Source organism: Condylura cristata, unplaced genomic scaffold (assembly GCF_000260355.1).
Source record: "Condylura cristata isolate star-nosed mole 26May11 unplaced genomic scaffold, ConCri1.0 scaffold00018, whole genome shotgun sequence".
Taxonomy (NCBI): Eukaryota; Metazoa; Chordata; class Mammalia; order Eulipotyphla; family Talpidae; genus Condylura; species Condylura cristata.
The window spans coordinates 5,522,842-5,542,013 of NW_004567119.1; the positions used below are offsets into that span (position 1 = coordinate 5,522,842).

The 19,172-nt window shown below is 42.2% G+C and overlaps 1 protein-coding gene across 5 annotated transcripts in view; it reads right to left on the reverse strand.

The window, feature by feature from the left end:
* The window catches only part of INPP4B (inositol polyphosphate-4-phosphatase, type II, 105kDa), a 458,439-nt gene that overhangs the window by 33,931 nt on the left and 405,336 nt on the right, over nt 1-19,172 (reverse strand). For all 5 annotated transcript variants that reach the window (XM_004685297.2, XM_012726889.1, XM_012726886.1 and 2 more), the window contains 2 exons: nt 11,515-11,627; nt 8,802-8,956 (listed from right to left, as the gene is read on the reverse strand). In XM_004685297.2, coding sequence (XP_004685354.1) covers nt 8,802-8,956; nt 11,515-11,627 — 268 coding nt within the window. The remainder of the gene's footprint in view (nt 1-8,801; nt 8,957-11,514; nt 11,628-19,172) is intronic.

Consider the following 19,172-nt stretch of genomic DNA (forward strand, 5'->3'; position numbering starts at 1 on the left):
TCCTGGTGAGCAGGAACGCTGTCTCCACAGCCTTCATGAATCAGTTCACTAATGACTCCGCAGGGCACAGCTAGATGCTCAGCCGGTCACATTTCTCCTTTGGAGGAGAAAGCGAATGTTCATGAAGCGTGGAGACAGGCTTGCAGGCAGCACCTTTCACTTGTAGCGAAAGGTGGGAGAAACACTGGGTCTGGATGACCTGTGCAAGCAGGAGCCATGTCCCTGAGACACAGAGGAACCCCTTGTTCCTGGACGCCCCTCACCATTCACCCCATTGGGGCTCCCAGCCTTGGGACCTGGAGACAGCGGCAAACCACCCTTGCCTCACCAGGCCTCGCAGAAATTAGAAAGCATTTTCCTTCCTTCCTCTGCACACATAGGGCCAGATTCCTGCAAGACTTTTTTTTTTTTTCCAGTTTTGATTTCTTCTTGATTGTGATAAAATCAGTTAAAATTAGTTAAGCTAAACTCCAGGAGGAAATTAGTAGAGTTCAGCAACATATTGCCAAAATGTGCTAATACCATTTTGACATTTACTTGGAGATAAGGATATTCAAAGGGCAATTACTAACTTTCAAAGTAAGCTTACTATTTAGAAAGTGCACGCATAAATTGATTTCCATTCACACTATATGCCAACTTCCCAACTTTTTTTTTAAGATTTATTTATTTGTGTATACTGAGCTGGGGTACAGGCCAGAGGTGCAGGGGTGGTGAAAGGATTCACCCGAGACAGAGTCGGGAGCAGAACAGGCTGACTGATGAAGTACACTGCTGAGGGGAGCAGTGGGCGGGTCAGGAGAGGTCTGCCGCACCATGTGGGTCAGCTCCTGGGGCCGGGATCAAACTCATGCTGAAGTGGCTTTAGCTGCTCAGTGCTGCGCTTTAACCTGCTGCGCCACCAGGGAGGGCCAACTTCCAAGTTATTAACTTGCACAATAAAATGGTGTTTTGTGGCTAAACTACTGAAGGAAAATAAGATTAATCTGGGAAAGTGCTTGCTGGACTTGGGACTTTCCAGAAACTGCCCACCACAGGCTTCTCCTGTGGCCATTTGAAACCATGAACAGCCCTCAAAGCAGCCTCGGTTGCCTTTTGACTTATGGCTACGTGACATTTAATCACCAGGCCTTCATGTAGGTGTTTTTTTTTTTTCTTTTTTCATAGAGAGACAGCAGGAGTTTTCAATAAATGTATCTATTTCAAGAGCAGCTGCTTAAAACCAGTTCATTCTTGTGAAGAGGAAGGCATTTTCCCCTTCTTTTCTGGTAAAAATAATATCTCTTGACAGCTCTAATATGCCTTATTCTCACTTTTCTTCTAGTCTTTCCAAGGGGGGGAGGATCTTTATCACAAAATCAAATAAAACTATCTGTGTTATAAAAATTCCATCTCTGGATTTGTGTTATAAAATTAAATTATGGAACAGCTTCTCAACAAAAGATGATATCTATTGTATTCCTATTTTCAAGAGCAAAGAGCAGTCAAGGTGATTTGCAAACTCTGAAGCATATAAAAATGTAATGCCATTATTTTCCTGAATAGCTGAGAAGACAGACATCATTTTGAAAACATAAATTCAGATGTTGGAGCCTGATGCTGTTTTGCAATTTGCAGAAACTATAAAGCAGCATTATTCAACCTGATGTGATGAGTGCTCAGAGCAGACTTAAGAAGAATGTTGAGCACAGGAAAAGGGGATGCTTTGTGTGATTTTACTCTTAAGTATTCAAACCCTGCTTTGTTTTGCAAAAGGAATTTAAGGCATGTTAAATGAGTACATAAAAGTTCAGTAAGATATCAAGAATAAAAATGAGAAGAAAACAGTGAGGCAAGGGCTGTCAAATAAAACGGACCGAGAAATGAGGTCAGTATGTGAAAAAAAAAAAAAAATCATAAAGACTTCTCTGCGTTGGAAATGGGTGGATCACAAATGCGGTCCTGAGGTTTTTAGTTGTCTCTCCAAAAGGGAAACCACAAAACTAAAATCCTCATGCACACACAAACATTATCACAGCTAGTCACCCCAATGTATGCACAATGTATGCACCTGTGCTCCCGAGAATCGTAAGCCTCACGTGGAACTATGGAAAGAATATTCACACAAAGGGAAATTTACAAGGTCATGAAAAATGTTTGACCACACGGATGAACCTTGAAAATATTATGCTAGGTGAAAGAAGTCTGCCACAACAGGCCCAGATGGTGAGGCAGGAGGGATGAGAATACTGAGGATGGATGAGTCAAGGAATGCTTGTCTGTGGGGTGGAGGCTGGAGAGAGATGGCTGATGGATGGGGGGGGGAATTCTTCTAGGGATGATGAACGGCTCCTAGAACCATACAGTACCGATGGCCCCCCAACTCTGCAGAGACTAAACGCAACTGAAATGTGAACTCTATACCAGTGAATTCTGTGGCGGGTATGGTTGTTTCTGTGTTACACATCCATGGACCTGTTGCAAAGGTTACACCACCCTCCACTAGACGAGTAGTTATCAAACTCCAGTGTACACTACGATCCACAGGAGAGTCTTTTGGGCTCTGACTGCAGGGCCCCAGGTCTCGATTTCTGGTGTAGTGGGGTGAGCCTGGGACTCTGTGTTCCCAACAATCTGAAAATCTCCAGGCAAAACTTTTTGCAATCACTGCACAGACACAAAGCACACTTGAAAGGACTTTGCTTTTACATTCACCCACATGACCTCAGGAATCACCCCAAAGCACGGCTCTAAAAAAGAATTAGATGGGAAATCATCAGTCAAAGGTGGAAGGAATGACAGCGATAACAGTAATGACAATCGCCATCACATCAGTAACTGCTGTGGTAGCATTTCCTGTTTGTGGAATCTGGTGACACAATGAGGGCTCAGGGGGAAGAGCTGCAATGATTGTTGCTTTATTTAATCTTCACAAACAGCCCTGGGCCACAGAGACACTGGTAGAACCACACAACACAGCAGTTCTTGCAATTATTTCATCTATCATCCATCCATCCATCCATCCATCCATCCATCCATCCATCCATCCATCCATCCATCCATCCATCCATCCATCCATCCATCCATCCATCTCTTTCTCTCTCTCTCTCTCTCTATCATCTATCTGTCTGTCTACCTACCTATTTATCTATCTATCTACTATATAGAGAGTAATTATTTACACTACATCCTGTTAGATTTCTTTCCATGCACTGTCTCACATTACAAACAATTTCAGGACTCTTGGGAATTTCATTTCCACAGCTAAGAAGTGAAGACAGCTACAAGATTCCGAGTCCTTCCTCTAAACCACTGTGCTGTGCTGACCCGATGTGCTGACTGATGTGCTGACCCGATGTGCTGACCCGATGTGCTGCCCTCTGCAGGGCAGGCTGAGACTAGTGTTTTTGGTCTTGCACCACTACATGCTAAGTGCAGCATGAGGCAGCTGCACTGTGCCAGGGCCATAGATGCCTTACATGAGCCCGGGTGGCAGCTGCACCACCCGCTCTTGGGTCACCTGGGTCGTGGCTGACCGTGGTGCTGTGCAGTGATGTGCAACACTTGCCCCGAGCTGCACAGAACATAAATGTGAGAACATGGAACCAACCTCAGGTCTTCCTGATTTTAAATGCCCATGTAAGAAGCAGAAACTGTGTATTTGGATAGTTTCACTTAACTATATATTCAGTTAGTTAGATTCGTTTACATTAGATCTTAGTACATTAAATAAAGTCAATTCATGTGTTCTGCACATTTATGTGTATAGACCCTTAATGGAGTGTTTAAAACTTGAAGGAAGTGACTTCTAGGGAAAGGTGTGTGTAAGGCTGGTAGCTGTTCTGACGATGATTCCCTACTAGGAGGATTGTGGACTAGACAACAATCATGCACGAAACAAAGCAGGAGAAAGAAATGGACCACAAAGCCACTACTTTTATAGAAATCAAATAATTGGACACACCTGAATGCATGATGAAGCTCACTTAAGATACATTTGGTTTAGAAGTTGATTTTTTGTAGTTACTCTTCTTGTTTGCCCAGTAAGGTGAGTTCTAATTGATGGTTCATTTATTGATATCTTGTGAATCATTCCAATTAGATTTCTAAAGAAGCCCAGATCACACAGTCAGTTGAAGCAAAAACATCCTAAATGGGGCCCGTTTTAGTATAATTATTAGCAATTCCTAAGATGAAGGCCTGGCTGTTGTCAAAGATATGGGCTGAAATAAGGCAGCAAACACCAGTGAAATCCTTACAGTGACAGCACTTCCTCAGCTGAGAAATAGCCCAAAGCTTCAATTACCTATGTCTACAATGCTTGCTATCTGCCTTAGTATTAGATAATGTGGAGTAACAGAAGCCCTCTCTGACTAGCACAATCAGACAAAAACAAAGGAAAAGACAGCCACAGCAGAAACAAGATGAAAGAAAAGAAAGTCATTTCTCCATCTCAGTAAGTCCCTACACCCCTCCCCTGCCCCTGGAGACCCGGGCACAGCACTCTGCTGCTCCCCTAAATATAGAGCAATGCCTGGCCTGTGGTCTCAAGGCTTCTCACTATCTTGTGAGGGTGAAGAGAGGTTTTCCACATGGACAAAGGATCTGCCTCACTCACAAGTGAACCCCACAAAAGGTTCCCAAGTGAACCCCACAAAGGAGTTCAAGAAAAATGAAAATTTTCCTGACATCAATGGATTAAGAGCTTCTCATCTGGAAGGCCGAACATGTCCTAAGCCATTCTTCCCCAACAAGTAAATTTTAGGTGTAACATACTGAGAATATGACATTCAGCCTGATCATAAAACCCAGTAAGTCTGATGATTTTTTATCTCTTAAGAATTAAATATTTATTAAAATAGAAAGATTAAAATTTGTATCTTAAGGGTGACATGTCCTAAAATAGTTTGTGTGCTGCAACATATCCCGATTAATCTTACTAATGTCACATCAACTATCTTAATTTAAGGAGCTATTATAGACTGACAGACTGTAGAGTAATGTAGCATAAGAAATAAAAGCTACAGGCATGTAAGTATGCTGTCAGATTGCGACATTGTATACACACACAATCCCAGAGTCCTTATTAAGAAAGACAATAGTGTAATGGCAATTTTATAACTTCATTTTAATTTACTACTTTTTAGCAGCTAGTAAATTTTCCAACACAATTATTTTTGGATCAAAACGGGACATTTTATCATTCAAATTTATTATATATCTTAAAGCCCAATTCTAAACATCTGTTGATCAAATGTGAATTTGAAGGTCTCAACAAAAATGTTTCCTGCAAATATGTTGCCACAAGATAGCTCTCAGCAGTCAAAGGAGATTCCGTAACAGAGAACTGAGTTCTTAGACTGCATCCTCTTTTGCCTTTAACAGATAAAAATCTGTCTGTTGTTTGGTTACTTTGTAACTTCAGCTATAGATGAGCAAGTGGGAATCTGGTAATATACCTCAAAACTCAAACAGGGGCAGAGGTATCAGACTTCCAGTGACATTGGTCACTGAAGGACAGTTGGTTTAAAGGACGACGACTTGGGCCACGTGTACTCAACCCAGGCCTGCCCTAGCGCAATCCACGGTGACACTCCCTTGAGAACTTGGCTGGGTCTTAAGGAGCCAGATCCACCCAGGTAACTTGCAAACCTCCTGACCTGTAGTCTTCTGCCCTTTCAAGCAGTCTGCGATGAGAGGCAGAGCTGCAGAAAGACTGGAGAGGGAGGAAAAGACACAGTTTTTCCTCTGGAAAAAGAATGTTTTTACATCCGTATAAAGGGTGGTTGCAGACTGTGAGTTCAGATCGTGAAACTGTTCTGGAATTTGTATCATGACCTCTCCAAAAACATCTTTGGAAACTTTTGCCTTTAAATAAGTCCCAAGTAAGCAAGAATTTTATATGCTCAACTCCAAATGCCCATCTACACACCAAACTTGCAAATACATAGGGCTTCAACATGTTATTCATTCATTCTCTCAGTGAATATTTATTGGGAAGTCTCCACGGACAGGCATTGTTCGAGGTGATGGGGTTATAGCAGTGAGCAAAAAGAAACAAAGCTCCTTCCTCTAGGAACTTATTCTGGTGAGGGTTTTTCTGAGGAAGCAGCTAGATGAAGCATGAATGTTTATTGACTTACTTTAACTATAAAACTTAGCACATCCACAAATAATTTGTTTCAGAGATAAACACAATACTATAGAAAAATTTAATATAGATAAGGAAGAAACAAAACTAGGAAAGCAGCAAAGATATTATAACCCTGGTGAACTTTTATAAAATCCAGGGTAAACAGACTGAAAGATGGTTAGAATTATTCAAAGGTAAAATAAAGTAGAAATGACATTAAATGAAATAAAAATTTGTACATGATCAGATGCATAGAATCAAAACACCAATTTCTTTTTATCCAGATATGGGCACTAGATCACTTTGACATTCTTAAAAAATTTAGATCCCTGCACCCATTTTGCATCTTCTTAATTATAAATCACGTAGAGTCAAGTAAAATGTCTCAGAAATGCTGTGCTATACATTTTTACAGCCATAGTCATGAGGGCGGGACTCCCAGAGGCACATAAGGATCTCTGCAAACCCTTTTCCTCCCCAAATAATACATAATAAATGTATTCCTACAATAATGCACATTAACACCAAATAATATTTGTCATAAACCTGTGCAGCCTTCCTGTAAAGAACGCTGTCTTCTATAATCAGCACAGTGCTTGTATACCTACATAAGCAATGGAATGTAAGGAATTTTTTTTTAAGTTGGTCAAAGTGTTGTGTTTGAAATCTTACAAAAGATGACAGCAGACTTCATTTTAATATATGATGTTAGCATCAAATTTTATGCCATACTATATTCACAAAAAGTATAAGGATCAAACCCACACTTTCGTGGGCCTGGAAGATCAGAATGTTCGCATCACCACCTCAGTATGTATTTTTCACTTAACATGCCATAGCGACTGCCGTATGAAACACTGTTCTAGTTAGTTCACACATGGCAGCTCTTTAGTTCTAAGAAAGGCTACTATTAGAGTCACATCTGCTTTACAGAAGAGGAAACTGAGGCAGCAAGAGGTTGCCTACTTTACCTAAGGCATTAAGAAGCAATAAGAGATTGACTTGCTGAAGGCGACTAAGAACAGTGAATGGCACATAGCCTGGATTCAAACGTGATCATCTGGCTCTCAGTCCCAGGCTCTCATTTGCTCTGCGGAGTGCCCAGAGCTTATAAACCTCTGGGTTTGTGTTGTAGAGACACCCAGAACAGGAAATGCTAAGACTTAGTTAAAAGGACATGCCTTATTTCCCTTAAAGGCATGAACACACGTACGCATGCACACACATCAAACCCTCTCAAAGAGCCTTCTCACAGACTCACAACTGAAGGGTAAATTTGACAAATCTGGAATTGACCAGATGAACATCACCCGAGGAGTAGGGCTAACATCTTCGCTGTTCTTAAATTTCTAGTGCTTTACCAGAATGAATGTCTGTACATATTAGGTCCCCAGCACTGAGTTGTGTATAGGATGGTGTGGATTCTGCACAACCTCGATGTGACGCCAAAGTGTGCTGGTTTGCAGTTTTAGATGTATGTGAGAGCCAGGTCATTTACATGCTCATCGGGAAGGTTTGTCTCTGTAATTTATCCTTCTCTTAGCGCTACCTTAGGTAACCTAGTTCCGATTTCATCTCTGGAGTGTTAAGAGCTGGTTGAATGCTTCAGTCCTCTGGGTCTCTGGCCTGTCGGTATCCTCTGGTTTTCTGTGCACCCCAGTACCCCTGTTCCACACACAGTGCCATTTGTATTCTTCTGATGCACTTACAAAGATTGTACACTCAGACTCGAATTTTCCCCTTTAGTGCTGAGATTATTTTTGAAAGGAGAGTTTTACATTAAATAAATGTGCTTCATATGGCCAAGACGTTCATGCCAGAGCATGAACAACTTCATTCATTTATCAAAAACTTGTGATGGCACATCACTAAACAATGAAAATGCCAAGAGACATGAAATGGGGTTCACGGGAAGACTTCAGCACCCGTCATTAGTGGGGACACACACACACCAGCCAGCGCGAACATGGGCACTGAGAACTGCAGCTGCGCAAAGCAAGCTGGAGAGCGGCTGCAGGCCAGACCGGTGCCCGGTGGCCCCAGAGCACCCGAGCTAACACCCCGGGGAGGGCTCCCTCCCCCGCTTCTTGGGGTGACTCTGCATGGGTCTCTGCGGCACAGGGACGATTTTGCTTAACTTTTTAATTAGCATGTGTCCTTGCTGACAGACCTTGTGAAGGAGGCACTTTATCCTCCCATTATGGCTTCGGCTTTAGATTTAATTACCGCGGAAATGAATCAAGAAACATGACTTCAGGCAGAGCCTGTAAATGTCGGCCGAGGAGCAACATTAATTCCCGCCAGCGCCTCGCGTCACGCCGTCCAGGGGTGAGTGAGGAAGGAGGTGACCGCCCTGGACACCAGGTCTAGGGAGCTCCTTGGCGGCGGCCTGGAAAGGCTGTGCTTGGGCACCGGCTGCGCGCGCTGAGCGCGCCAGCACCCGGGCAGGGAGCTCCCGCCTCGCAGGCGGCCGGCCCACGCCTGGGTCCGCGCGAGGGCCCGAGGGCTGCGGCCGCCGCGTCTGCTCTCATTGCCAAAAGTGAGAAGGGGGAGATTTAAAACGGCTTTTTATCGTGCATGTCACGAGCTTTCAGCCATGGAGATGCAGGGGGGCTGCTAGTTAGCCCCCCAGTTGGCCACGGGCTTAACAGAGCCTAAAGAGCCGCGGGAGAAGGCGCAGAGGCGGTACCTTCGCATGCAGTCCAGGGCCCGGATGAAGAAGTCCCTGTGCAGCTGGTGCTCGTCGCGCAGGATGGAGCACTGCTCCAGCGTCACCGACATGGACGTCCTGTCCTTGGCACTTTTACAGCAGGTGAAGCGAACACCGTTGAGTCTGCGACAGATCTGAAACACGACGCAGAAAGAGCAGACGCTCAGCTCAGCTGTGGTCTAGGCCGCCAGGGCCAGGCTGCCCCAGCAGGCGCCTCCAACACCGGGATGCGTCCGCCTTTGGCAGTCTGCCGGGCCAATCTGTCCCACTGAGTGCAAAGGCGTCGCCTTTTCTTAGCACAGCTGCTGGAGGGGGGGCAATTTGTTTAGCTCGTTGCCGGCGGGGTCAGGGGCGCTGAGCGACGGGAACTGACAGAGCCCCAGCAACGGCAGCAACCCCGGGGAGGGCCTGATGATAACGATCATCACCGTCCAAAGCAACTGAATAGTGGCTGGGGGGAGACTGTGTTCCCGGGACCAAACACTGATTTCAATGGACAAACAGTCGACGTCTTCTTACTTTGTATGTGGGAACCCTTGCGAGTCTCGGTTTTGAAATTTCGGACACACCTGTGTGGCCCTCCCCGGCAGCCCAGCAGCTAGCTGAACTGAACCAGACTGGCCATTTGGTCTCTTTACATTCTTGTTTACTTTTTAAATCCAAATAGCTTGCTACTTTTCAATTAGAATGTAAAACGTTAACAGGATTGCATTAATAGATTTAAAGAAGAGAGGAAAAAGAAACAAATACAACTGAGATGAAAAAATGCACAAAATGAAGAATGATTAAAAAAATATAATAATGATAAGAAGAAGAAGAAGAAAGAAAAGTTTTTGGAAAATGGCAATGATCTTTTTTCATTCTATCAGGAGTGTACATTTATTTTTAAAATTTGTAATGTTTGGCCTTCACACCCTTCAGATATCTGCCTGTCACCACACCACACCCCCGGGGCACCCCAGTCCAACACAGGCCACCATGTCCCCTCGCTGAGCCCCCACTTTCCACAGCTGGTACCCTCAATTCTGCTGTCACAGTTTAAGTGTTGCTGTTGTTTAGTTTCATCTGCTGCTTTCCTCTGTGTCTCTAGAGCCCATAGGTGAGGGAATGACGCAGGATCTGTCTTGCTCCTTCTGACTTATTCCACTTAACATCCTGCTCCAGCCCCAGGCCTGTTGTCACAAATGGCAACATTTCATCTTCAAAGAGGATTTCTAAAAGTCTTTATTTTGAAAATAGTATTAAGACCCTTGGTTCACAAAAAGGATGTTGGAGCCGAAGGTCCAGCTTACAGTCAAGCTCTTCCGAACAAGGTCCCGGCTCCTGACAGTGCTGTGTTTGCCTGAATGGGCCGTGTCCCTCCAGGCAGATGGCCGCCTGTCCGTGGGAGCTGTGACTTAGCCACGTTTGGTCAGTACACACATTTCAGAAAAGTTGTTTAGAAATGTATGGAATTTGTGGGAAGACATTTCTAACATATTGGATTGGGAAAACTACATATGTTAAGAGACCGAATATGTTTTTTGCACAGGAACATCTTTGATCCACCCATTTATGCAGCCTCAAGAGAGGGACGTGACAAGACCAGCTGTGTTGTCAGCTAGTCTTGGCAAATGACCAAGCTACCTTTCTGCCATAGGAAAAATAAGTTACAGCCCATCTTTCTGAGAATGAACCACCACAGAAGCCTTTGAAGATGCAAAGAGAAGCCACACCGGAGAAGGAACTATTAAAAACAACTTTTGTGTAATGCAGGATGGCGCTAAATGAGACCAGTGTAAATGAGCTGCTTGAAAGCAATGTTTCATATCGTTACCTTTGATGTTCTTCCCCGGGGCTCCAAGAGGGCATGGAGGAAAACTAAAACCCTTTCTTCTGCCTTGTTCCTGGTAAATTATTTCATATAGATTCATGGTAAATTATCCACTCATTTTTCCCAGGAGAGAGTAAGTAATATAGGGTTATAACTGGAACACTGGCAGTAGGGGAAAGGCTGGTTTTAAATGCTGTTGATAGCGAATGAATGGAGTATCCCAGAAGAGGGGCTATCCCAGATCCAAATTAAACCAGCAAGGCTGTGCAGTCACTACAATTAAGAGTTTAGACAAATACCAGTCAGGGCTCTCCTTCGCTCGTGTGGAAACCCATGATGGGAAAGCAGGCAGATCTTCTGTCTTGAGGGTGCCATTAAATGAGGAAGAGCCACAGAAAATAAATCTCGTGGTACCAAGAACAATCCAACAGTAACAGATACTATACCTATATCTAAATTAGCAAAGGCATTTACAACTCATTGATTTAACCATGTCTGGGAGTTGTGTGAAAGCTGGGAGTAATTATCCCGTGACCACACGCTTTGGAAGACGTATGTCTTTGGAGTAGCACTTCAAGGTTCTGATGGATATGTGCAACACACGTCACAGCATACAATATCAAGAACATCACACACACATGGTTTTGACTTCCAAGTATCAAACAAATCTACGACAGTGAGAAAAGCCAATGGAGAGGTTTTGTTCCCATGTACATCTACCGGTAGGATCCCAATAGCACTGAAAATGCCTCATCCCTCAGAATGAAAGACGACATCTGGTAACCCAAAGGGCAGAGGCTGTAGTTAATAGAAGATACCCAATAAGGTCTGCTGGTCACCATGGTGACAGCAAATACAATTTGACAGGAAAGCGCTTACCGTTGCAGCCAGCCACATGATTTCTACATTCTTTCTTTTTTTGGCTTGGATATTTTGATGGAGATTGTCTAACAATCCTTTTAAATCATTTTGTTCTTGAAAATGTGAAATGTCTGGGAAGAAAAAGGAAACCAGTGTTAATATTAAGCTGGCTATTGAGTTTCCCTTAGTATATCAGTATTTTAAGTGCAAATTCCATAACAACAAGTCATTTGAGGCACAGACTACCTGAGTATAATCACAGTTATCACCATTCCAGTTTTATTCTAAGATTTATGCCTCAGTTTCCCTCATTGCCCATCTGTGTGCATCTGTGTAACTGATGATGTCACCTGGTCATACACACTATCTTACTATAAAGGGAAATGTTTTTGATGATGATAGTCGCTGCCTCACTTCAATCAAAGTAGAATACATAGTTGTGCCATCCATCCTTCCATTATTTCTACTGAGCATCTAGTCTAAATCAATAGAATAATTCAATTGGACATCTGAGAGATGGGGAAAACCTGTAAGTTGAAATAAAATATACATCAAGTGAGTTTCCATAACAGCAACGTTCTATTGCCATGTTGGGCCAGGTTATACAATATTTTGTTGTGGGAAGTGGTTCTGTGTTTTGCATCTTAAGATGTTAAGCAGTGTTCTTGACACGTACCGCTTAGAAGGAAGTAGTACCCTGCCTGTAACAACCAAAACATCTCCAGATATTGCCAAATATTCCTTGAGAGCAACATCTATCCTGGTGAAAACAGGGCTCACAGGTATGGCATGTGAATAACAACACCATGAGAAGGGATAGTTAATTATATGAGGTAATTGGGCAGGGAGCAGGAAATGATTGCTTAGAATTCTGCATCCTGATAACTAGAGCACGGGAAACAAATGTCATCACTTTTATATTAATACCCAAGGCAGTATACAGTAAGGCACAAGAGTGCCTGAGACTTGGTGATAGGGGATTCAAGATGAGAATGACATTATGGAAATAAAAAGGCTTGCTGAGTGAGTTGTGTGTTAGTGCAGTTCAGCAGGGAAATATACTCTATTGTCGAATCTGCAAACTGAGGGGTAAAGAACTCCTGAGAACTTTAATTGAAGCTAAAACCAGCAGAGAAAATACATAAATGTGATAACCTAGGTTACCAAGACATTAAAGAAGTAGATGACAAATTGCTGACTCAGATCACGAAACATGACACCAACATTCCAGAACTGTTTCATTATATGAAAATAATATACCCACCTAGTTCTTGACTTAAGCTCCAGAGTGAAGGAAGTATGCTCAGGAACTATACTAGCAATCTATAGCTGCTGCAGAGTGCAAGTGGCATGTAAAATGGAAATATCCATTAAAAGTAATCCTGTATCATCTTGAATTTCATAACCACAGAACAGAGAATGATCAGGTTCTATCTATTACCTATATTGTCTAAATATATAGATATATATATGCATTTGTATATATATTATATAATGTATGCATGTTATATAATGCATGCTAGATGTAACATGCATACTATACATATACTATTTACCTCCTATTTTAGGGAACTGAGATTCAAAATATTCCCATAAATATACTTGCATTGCCTGTATTAGATCATAAGTGGGAATATATGAATTTAAATATATGACTATACTATATTTTTATTAGATCCATACATGTGTGGTAAACTCGTGTATGAGACTGTAACACATCAAATCCAGGGTACTAATTCTTTCCCAAAGCACAGGGAGTCAAAGGAAGCTTTTACTTAATCTGGAAACTTCCATTTCTTCTCAAACTTCTGAGGTTTAGTGATGGGCTTTTGGGCATCTGTTATGTTATGATCCATTCTTTTCTATTGGTTTGAAATTTTCATAATTCTTTTTCAAGAGAGCACTAAGCAAAGATTCCAAGAAGGTGATTCGAGTACCAAGTGTGTCCACTGTGACATGTAGTTGGCCTGAGGCAAGTCACCCTGTTTGCTCAGCTGCAACACGAGCATAATGACCGCAACATGCTCTATGACTCAAAGTGGAAGACAATGAAAGTCTCGGCAGAACAGCTAAACGATTAAACCCTGCGCCAAAGGCCTCTGGTGCCCTAGGGGTTAAGTCTCAGCACTATCACCCTACAGCCTGTTTTCCATCCTAGCCAGGTAAATGACCCGCCCATGGCACAGCAGACCTCCCCTGTCTCCCTGCTGCTCCCCCTAGCAGTGCATTTCAGTAGATCGTACCTGTGCCTGTTCTGCTCCCCACTCTGTCTCTGGTGAATCCTCTTATCTACTCCCCCTGAACCTGCACCTCTGGCCTGCACCCCATTCTTCAACGCAAAAATAAATAAATAAATAAAATAAAATAAAATAAAATAAAATAAAATCCACATCAATTCTCAAGAAGATACTAGCACTGAAGAAAGAGCCCACAGCCTCAGATAAGGAAGCCCACTGTATCATATAAAAGTCAGCATTTATCCAGAGTAGGAAACACCTCTCTCTCTCTCACACACATATACACACAGACTCACTCGACTATGTTAATGACTAAACTCACAAACCCAGATTCTGTGGGTCCTGTTTAAGTCTCTAAAGGATAGTTCCTGCTGACCCCAGCCTTTGAGGCCCCCTGGCCTGAGGAACAGAAGGTGAAGAGAGTGACTCCTGCAGATGACTCCAGTTCTGGTCACTCAAGTGACCCCACCCAGTCTTTTCTCCACTGAGGTCCCAGAAACAGAGACAACTTATCCTGCCTGAGACAACCAGCCTGTCTGGGGACTTAACTCACAGAATCTGTGAGCAACATCAAATGACTCTGTTTTAAAACTGGATAATGTGTTACCTAGTAGTGAATTACAAGAACAACTGCAATAAAAGCTTAGAGGCCCTCCCTGGTGGCGCAGCGGGTTAAAGCACAGCACTAAAAATCTAAAGCCACTTTTGCATGAGTTCGATCCCCGCCTGCCCCGGAGGTGACCACATGGCGCAGCAGACCTCTCCTGACCTGCCCGCTGCTCCCCTCAGCAGTGCACTTCATCAGTCTGCTTGTTCTGCTCCCCGCTCTGTCTCTGGTGAATCCTCTCACCACCCCTGTACCTCTGACCTGTACCCCATTTCTGTATGAATACATAAAATCTTAAAAAAAAAAAACTTAGAAAAGTCTACTTATAAGTATGAAAACAGAAATATATAAAGGGAAATATTTTCACAATGCATCCTGGTTACTATTATATTATGAAATATAATTTTTTTTCTAATTTTGGAACAATTCTAGTTAATGTACTAGTAAGTAAACAGATGTAATTAGGTATTGAGATGACTTATAAAATTGGAAATTACATTCTTTTAGATGCTATAAAATCTTAAAAAATAAAAAAAAAGGCCCCACTGAAGCCCCCTTTATTTAAATTTCATTTTGACTTTACAATTTATGAAAAAAGCAATATAAAAAATCAAATATCAAACTCCCAACCCGATCAAAGCTGAATAATATTCTTGACCTATAAACTTTCATCATTTCCTCCTAAATGAATTCCAAGGTTGCATCACCCATAGCAAAGGAAATTACAAACTTTAAAAGTAATTTTAAAATATATTGAAACATGTTAAGCATTCTTTTGGAGTTTCCTCACTCATTATTTTACATTGAGGACCATGGGATTTGGTATGCCGGAAGGAGAATAGAATTATAAAAATTATTGCTCCCCAATTTTCTTCACTTTTTTAAAATTTAGAGATCATTTGATTTTAGAATTTCCAAACTATTTAAAACCATGATGAAGGGCTGGAAGATGGTATGTAGTATGTAGAAGGCTCTCAAACACTCGGACTGTGATCTCAAGAACTCTAAGATAGCTCTATTAATATGTGTAACAAGCCCTTTTCACAAAAGAAAGGATCTTCTCATCTGTTCCCCTGCTCTTTCTGGAAGGTGGGAGGAACTGACTCCCAAGCTGCCAGAAACTAGCCAAAGAGAGGGGAAGAGAGTTGAGAAGTCACAATTTCCAACAGTGATGGTCCCTGGCTTATGTATTTTGGCTCCTGGAGGCAGGTAAGAATGAGAAGTTGAATGCTTCAAGCCATACAGAGTAAAATAAATTATTCCTGAGGTGTTAATTGCACTTGAAATTGTACTTGAGGCAAAAGAAAAGATGATTATGGAAATAAAGCTGTATTTGTTAGCTCCCAAAATGAAAGTGGTAGTAAGAATACAAGGGTTCCTTTGCATCCCATTCATATGACTCCTTTCTAAGCCTGAAGTGACCTCAGGTAGATAACCTGGGACTTGCAGGGATTCATAGTTTACTGCCAGCAACCAAATGGATTCACCTATGCGTGTCATCAGCCTTCTCCCACGCAACTGACAAAGATTTATCTTCAGATCTAGAATGCCCTTCTCTTATCTAACTAAGAAGTCATTTTAACTGCTCTGCTTTATCTGGACTTTCATCTGATTTACTTTGCTATATCTGGAATTATGAAGAACCAGAATCCAGAAGCCCTCAAGGCGGAAAGATAGAACTAGAATGAAAGAGGAGTGGTGCACTTGTGGATTCAGAGTCAGAATGGCAAGTAAAGAGTGAACATCTAGGATTGTCCAGTGAATTAGAGAGCTGGGGAAAGGTCTTAAAAGTAAAACAGTCCATAGACTTCTCTTTGATGCTTAGTGAAATGTTGGAAGTGATCTGTAGTAGCTTTTAATTGTTGGGCTGTTTAGAGGATGTGACAGCAAGCAGAAACTGGGTCATAGGGGACAGGTGTGAAACCAGGAGGGTGACTGGCGTGGGGTCCAAATCACATAAAAAGGGAAGATGAGTTATAAGACCATGGATTACAATGAGACCAATGAATTGATCCTTCCGGTGATGATGTTAGAAGCTCATTGCTACCATGGTATTAAAAAAACTTCTTTTTTTTAAAAGATTTATTTATTTGTACATACAGAACAGGGGTACAGGCCAGAGGCTCAGGGGTGGTGAGAGGTTTCACCAGAGACAGAGCGGGGAGCAGAACAGGCAGATTGACGAAGTACACTGCTGAGGGGAGCAGCGGGCGGGTCAGGAGAGGTCTGCCGCACCATGTGGTCACCTCCGGGGCAGGCGGGAATTGAACTCATGCGGAAGTGGCTTTAGATTCTCAGTGCTGTGCTTTAACCCGCTGCGCCACCAGGGAGGGCCTAAAAAAACTTCTTTTAAAAAAGATTATAAGTAGTGATTTTATGAAAAGTTCATTAAAGTTAATATAAATAGTTACATGAAGGATTATGGATGAGACAGAAGGAAAGAGGCTGCTGAACAGAAAAGAGAGACAGGTCAGTTCAGACTACAGAAAGAACTTTATAAGCAAATGTAACTGGGACAATGCATTCTCTTGTTCTTTTACAGGAGAAATTTAATTCTCATGAGATGTCCGAGGGTATGGGGTCATTATCTTTTCCGTTTTTGACACCCAGCAGTTCAGAGTGACACCTCATCACACAAATGGACACTGGAAGTAACAACTTTCTCTGGTGAGATAGTGTGGATTTTGGAGTACAGGTATATATGTATTAACTATTCTCATTTAGCTCATCGTGAAAATGGAGGCATTCAAAACATCAAATCGATCACCTTAGGGAGCTACAATTGTGTTCATATCTTCCGATTTCAGGACATTTTGTACGGACTTTCTAGACTGATTTACTGGGAGACCAGTAACTTTGCATAGCGCTGCAATCTGGAATGCAAGACTGAGACATTCTAGACAGAGGAATGCCAGTGAGAAGGAAAAGCCTGAAGAATAATGTGAGGATGATCAAATGGGTAAAAATCTAAGTCTGTACCTGCAAAGGCTAGAGTGAAATAGGGCTGATCAAAAGAAGTGATACTTGTGATTGTGAGGACAATGATGTAACTCAGATGATGCAGAGATCAATGCTAAGTGGCCATTTGTACATGTGTTATCTCTCTACTTGCAGTGTCTACAAATCGACAGACATTAAAAGCTTCTGTCTGTGGCTTTATGTGTGTGGAGAGAATTAAAACTGAATGTTTCTTTGTGTCACTTTTCTTTTCAAGAAGACTTAGTGTTTCAAGAGACATGATATTTAAAAAACCTCTTTATCTCCGTCAACACTAGAGGACATTAAAAGCTTTGAGAGGTAAGTACATCAGGTTTCTTCCGCATGAGTTGGAGATAAATTTGTGACTTCAAGCATGCAAAATCTCTAAAGACGAAATAAAACTGTTGCTAGAAGTACTGAATTTTAAAATATGAAATTTTAAAATTTGGGAGATCAGAAATCCTTGAACACAGTGGTAACAAAGAAGCAAGAAAGTAAAAAGGAAGTTCACATGGGGATCAGAAAACATGGACCTTCATCCTGTCCTCCATGGACTGGGTATGTTAATGTAACAAGACTCATCCAGATTTAGCTCCTCATAGCACAGGACTATGACTACACCAGTAATTCCTCAGCTCTGTCCAAAGGTTCTCTCATTTAGCAATATGCTCGAGATTATTTTACGCTTCCCCCAATTCCCAAATATAATAAAATGTCATTTGAAACACTCAGATTGCTCTGAAGGCTTTTGTGGGGTGTGTGTGTTTGTGCGGGTGCTCACGTGCATGCCTGTGCTGGTGTTTGTTAATGCCTTTTGAGATCTTAACATGCACCCTCATTTTATATACTCAGGGCATTTCCACAGCCTCCTGAGGTGTTTGTAGCCATGCTCAGGGGGGGTGCCAGCCTCAGGAGAGAGGAATCTGAGAGCAGAAGCAAGGGGTGTCCAGCAAGGCTGATAATGAGGAAGCAGAGGCACCGCTCTCGTTAGCCTGGTGGCCACAGCCACGTTGAAAGCACACACAGGTGTGCTCCGTTTTAAGTAAACAGGTAGTAAGCGGATTAATATCTGTTTATTTACGGAACATTGTCCATCTGTGTGACAGAGCTGATGCTGTCAATGCTGATGCCATCACCTATTTTCTGGTTTGCAAGAGAGCTCATAAAACAATCAAAAAGTGAAAGAATCACCCATTTAAGCAAGTTTCATTCCCATAGATAAACAGAGCAAACGTGGTGCCAGGCCTCTCTCTGATGTGTGCTCGGTATCCCAAGAACCGACTTATAGGCTGCTGCTGGGTGATTTCAGTCACTGTGACACAGACACCTGTTAGCATATGGTATGATGCTGGGTTAACTGTGACACTGAGTAGCGTGGAAAGGTCCCAGTGTGGTTTGCCAGCCCCGGGGCTGACTTCTTTCCGAGCACAACATCTTAGAAATGCTGCTCTTTTTTCTTGGTGATCTGAGGTGTATGAATTTGCAAGATCATTTCACATAGAGTACAATTCTGTATGATACCTAGCTAGCTGTTCTTTCACTCCTAGAAGCAAAATCCAATCATTTCATTCAAGACAGTATTATCACATCCTTATTCTGGAAAAATCACTTCAATTCAGTAAAAGTTCTTTCCCAGTTTTGAAAAACTTGCTAAATGTTCAAAGACTGTGTGGTGATATTTTTAAAAGATGAAGCATTACATGTTAGAGGTGTGTTGATTCATACGTCAAGCTAACACAATCTGTTGGATATTCAACATTATAATCATATTTAAATTCTCCTTCTAATCGCCTCCGGGAAATCCTTAATTTAAAGACTTTCTTGTCCCAAATGGAGTCCTGTTGCTTTTTATA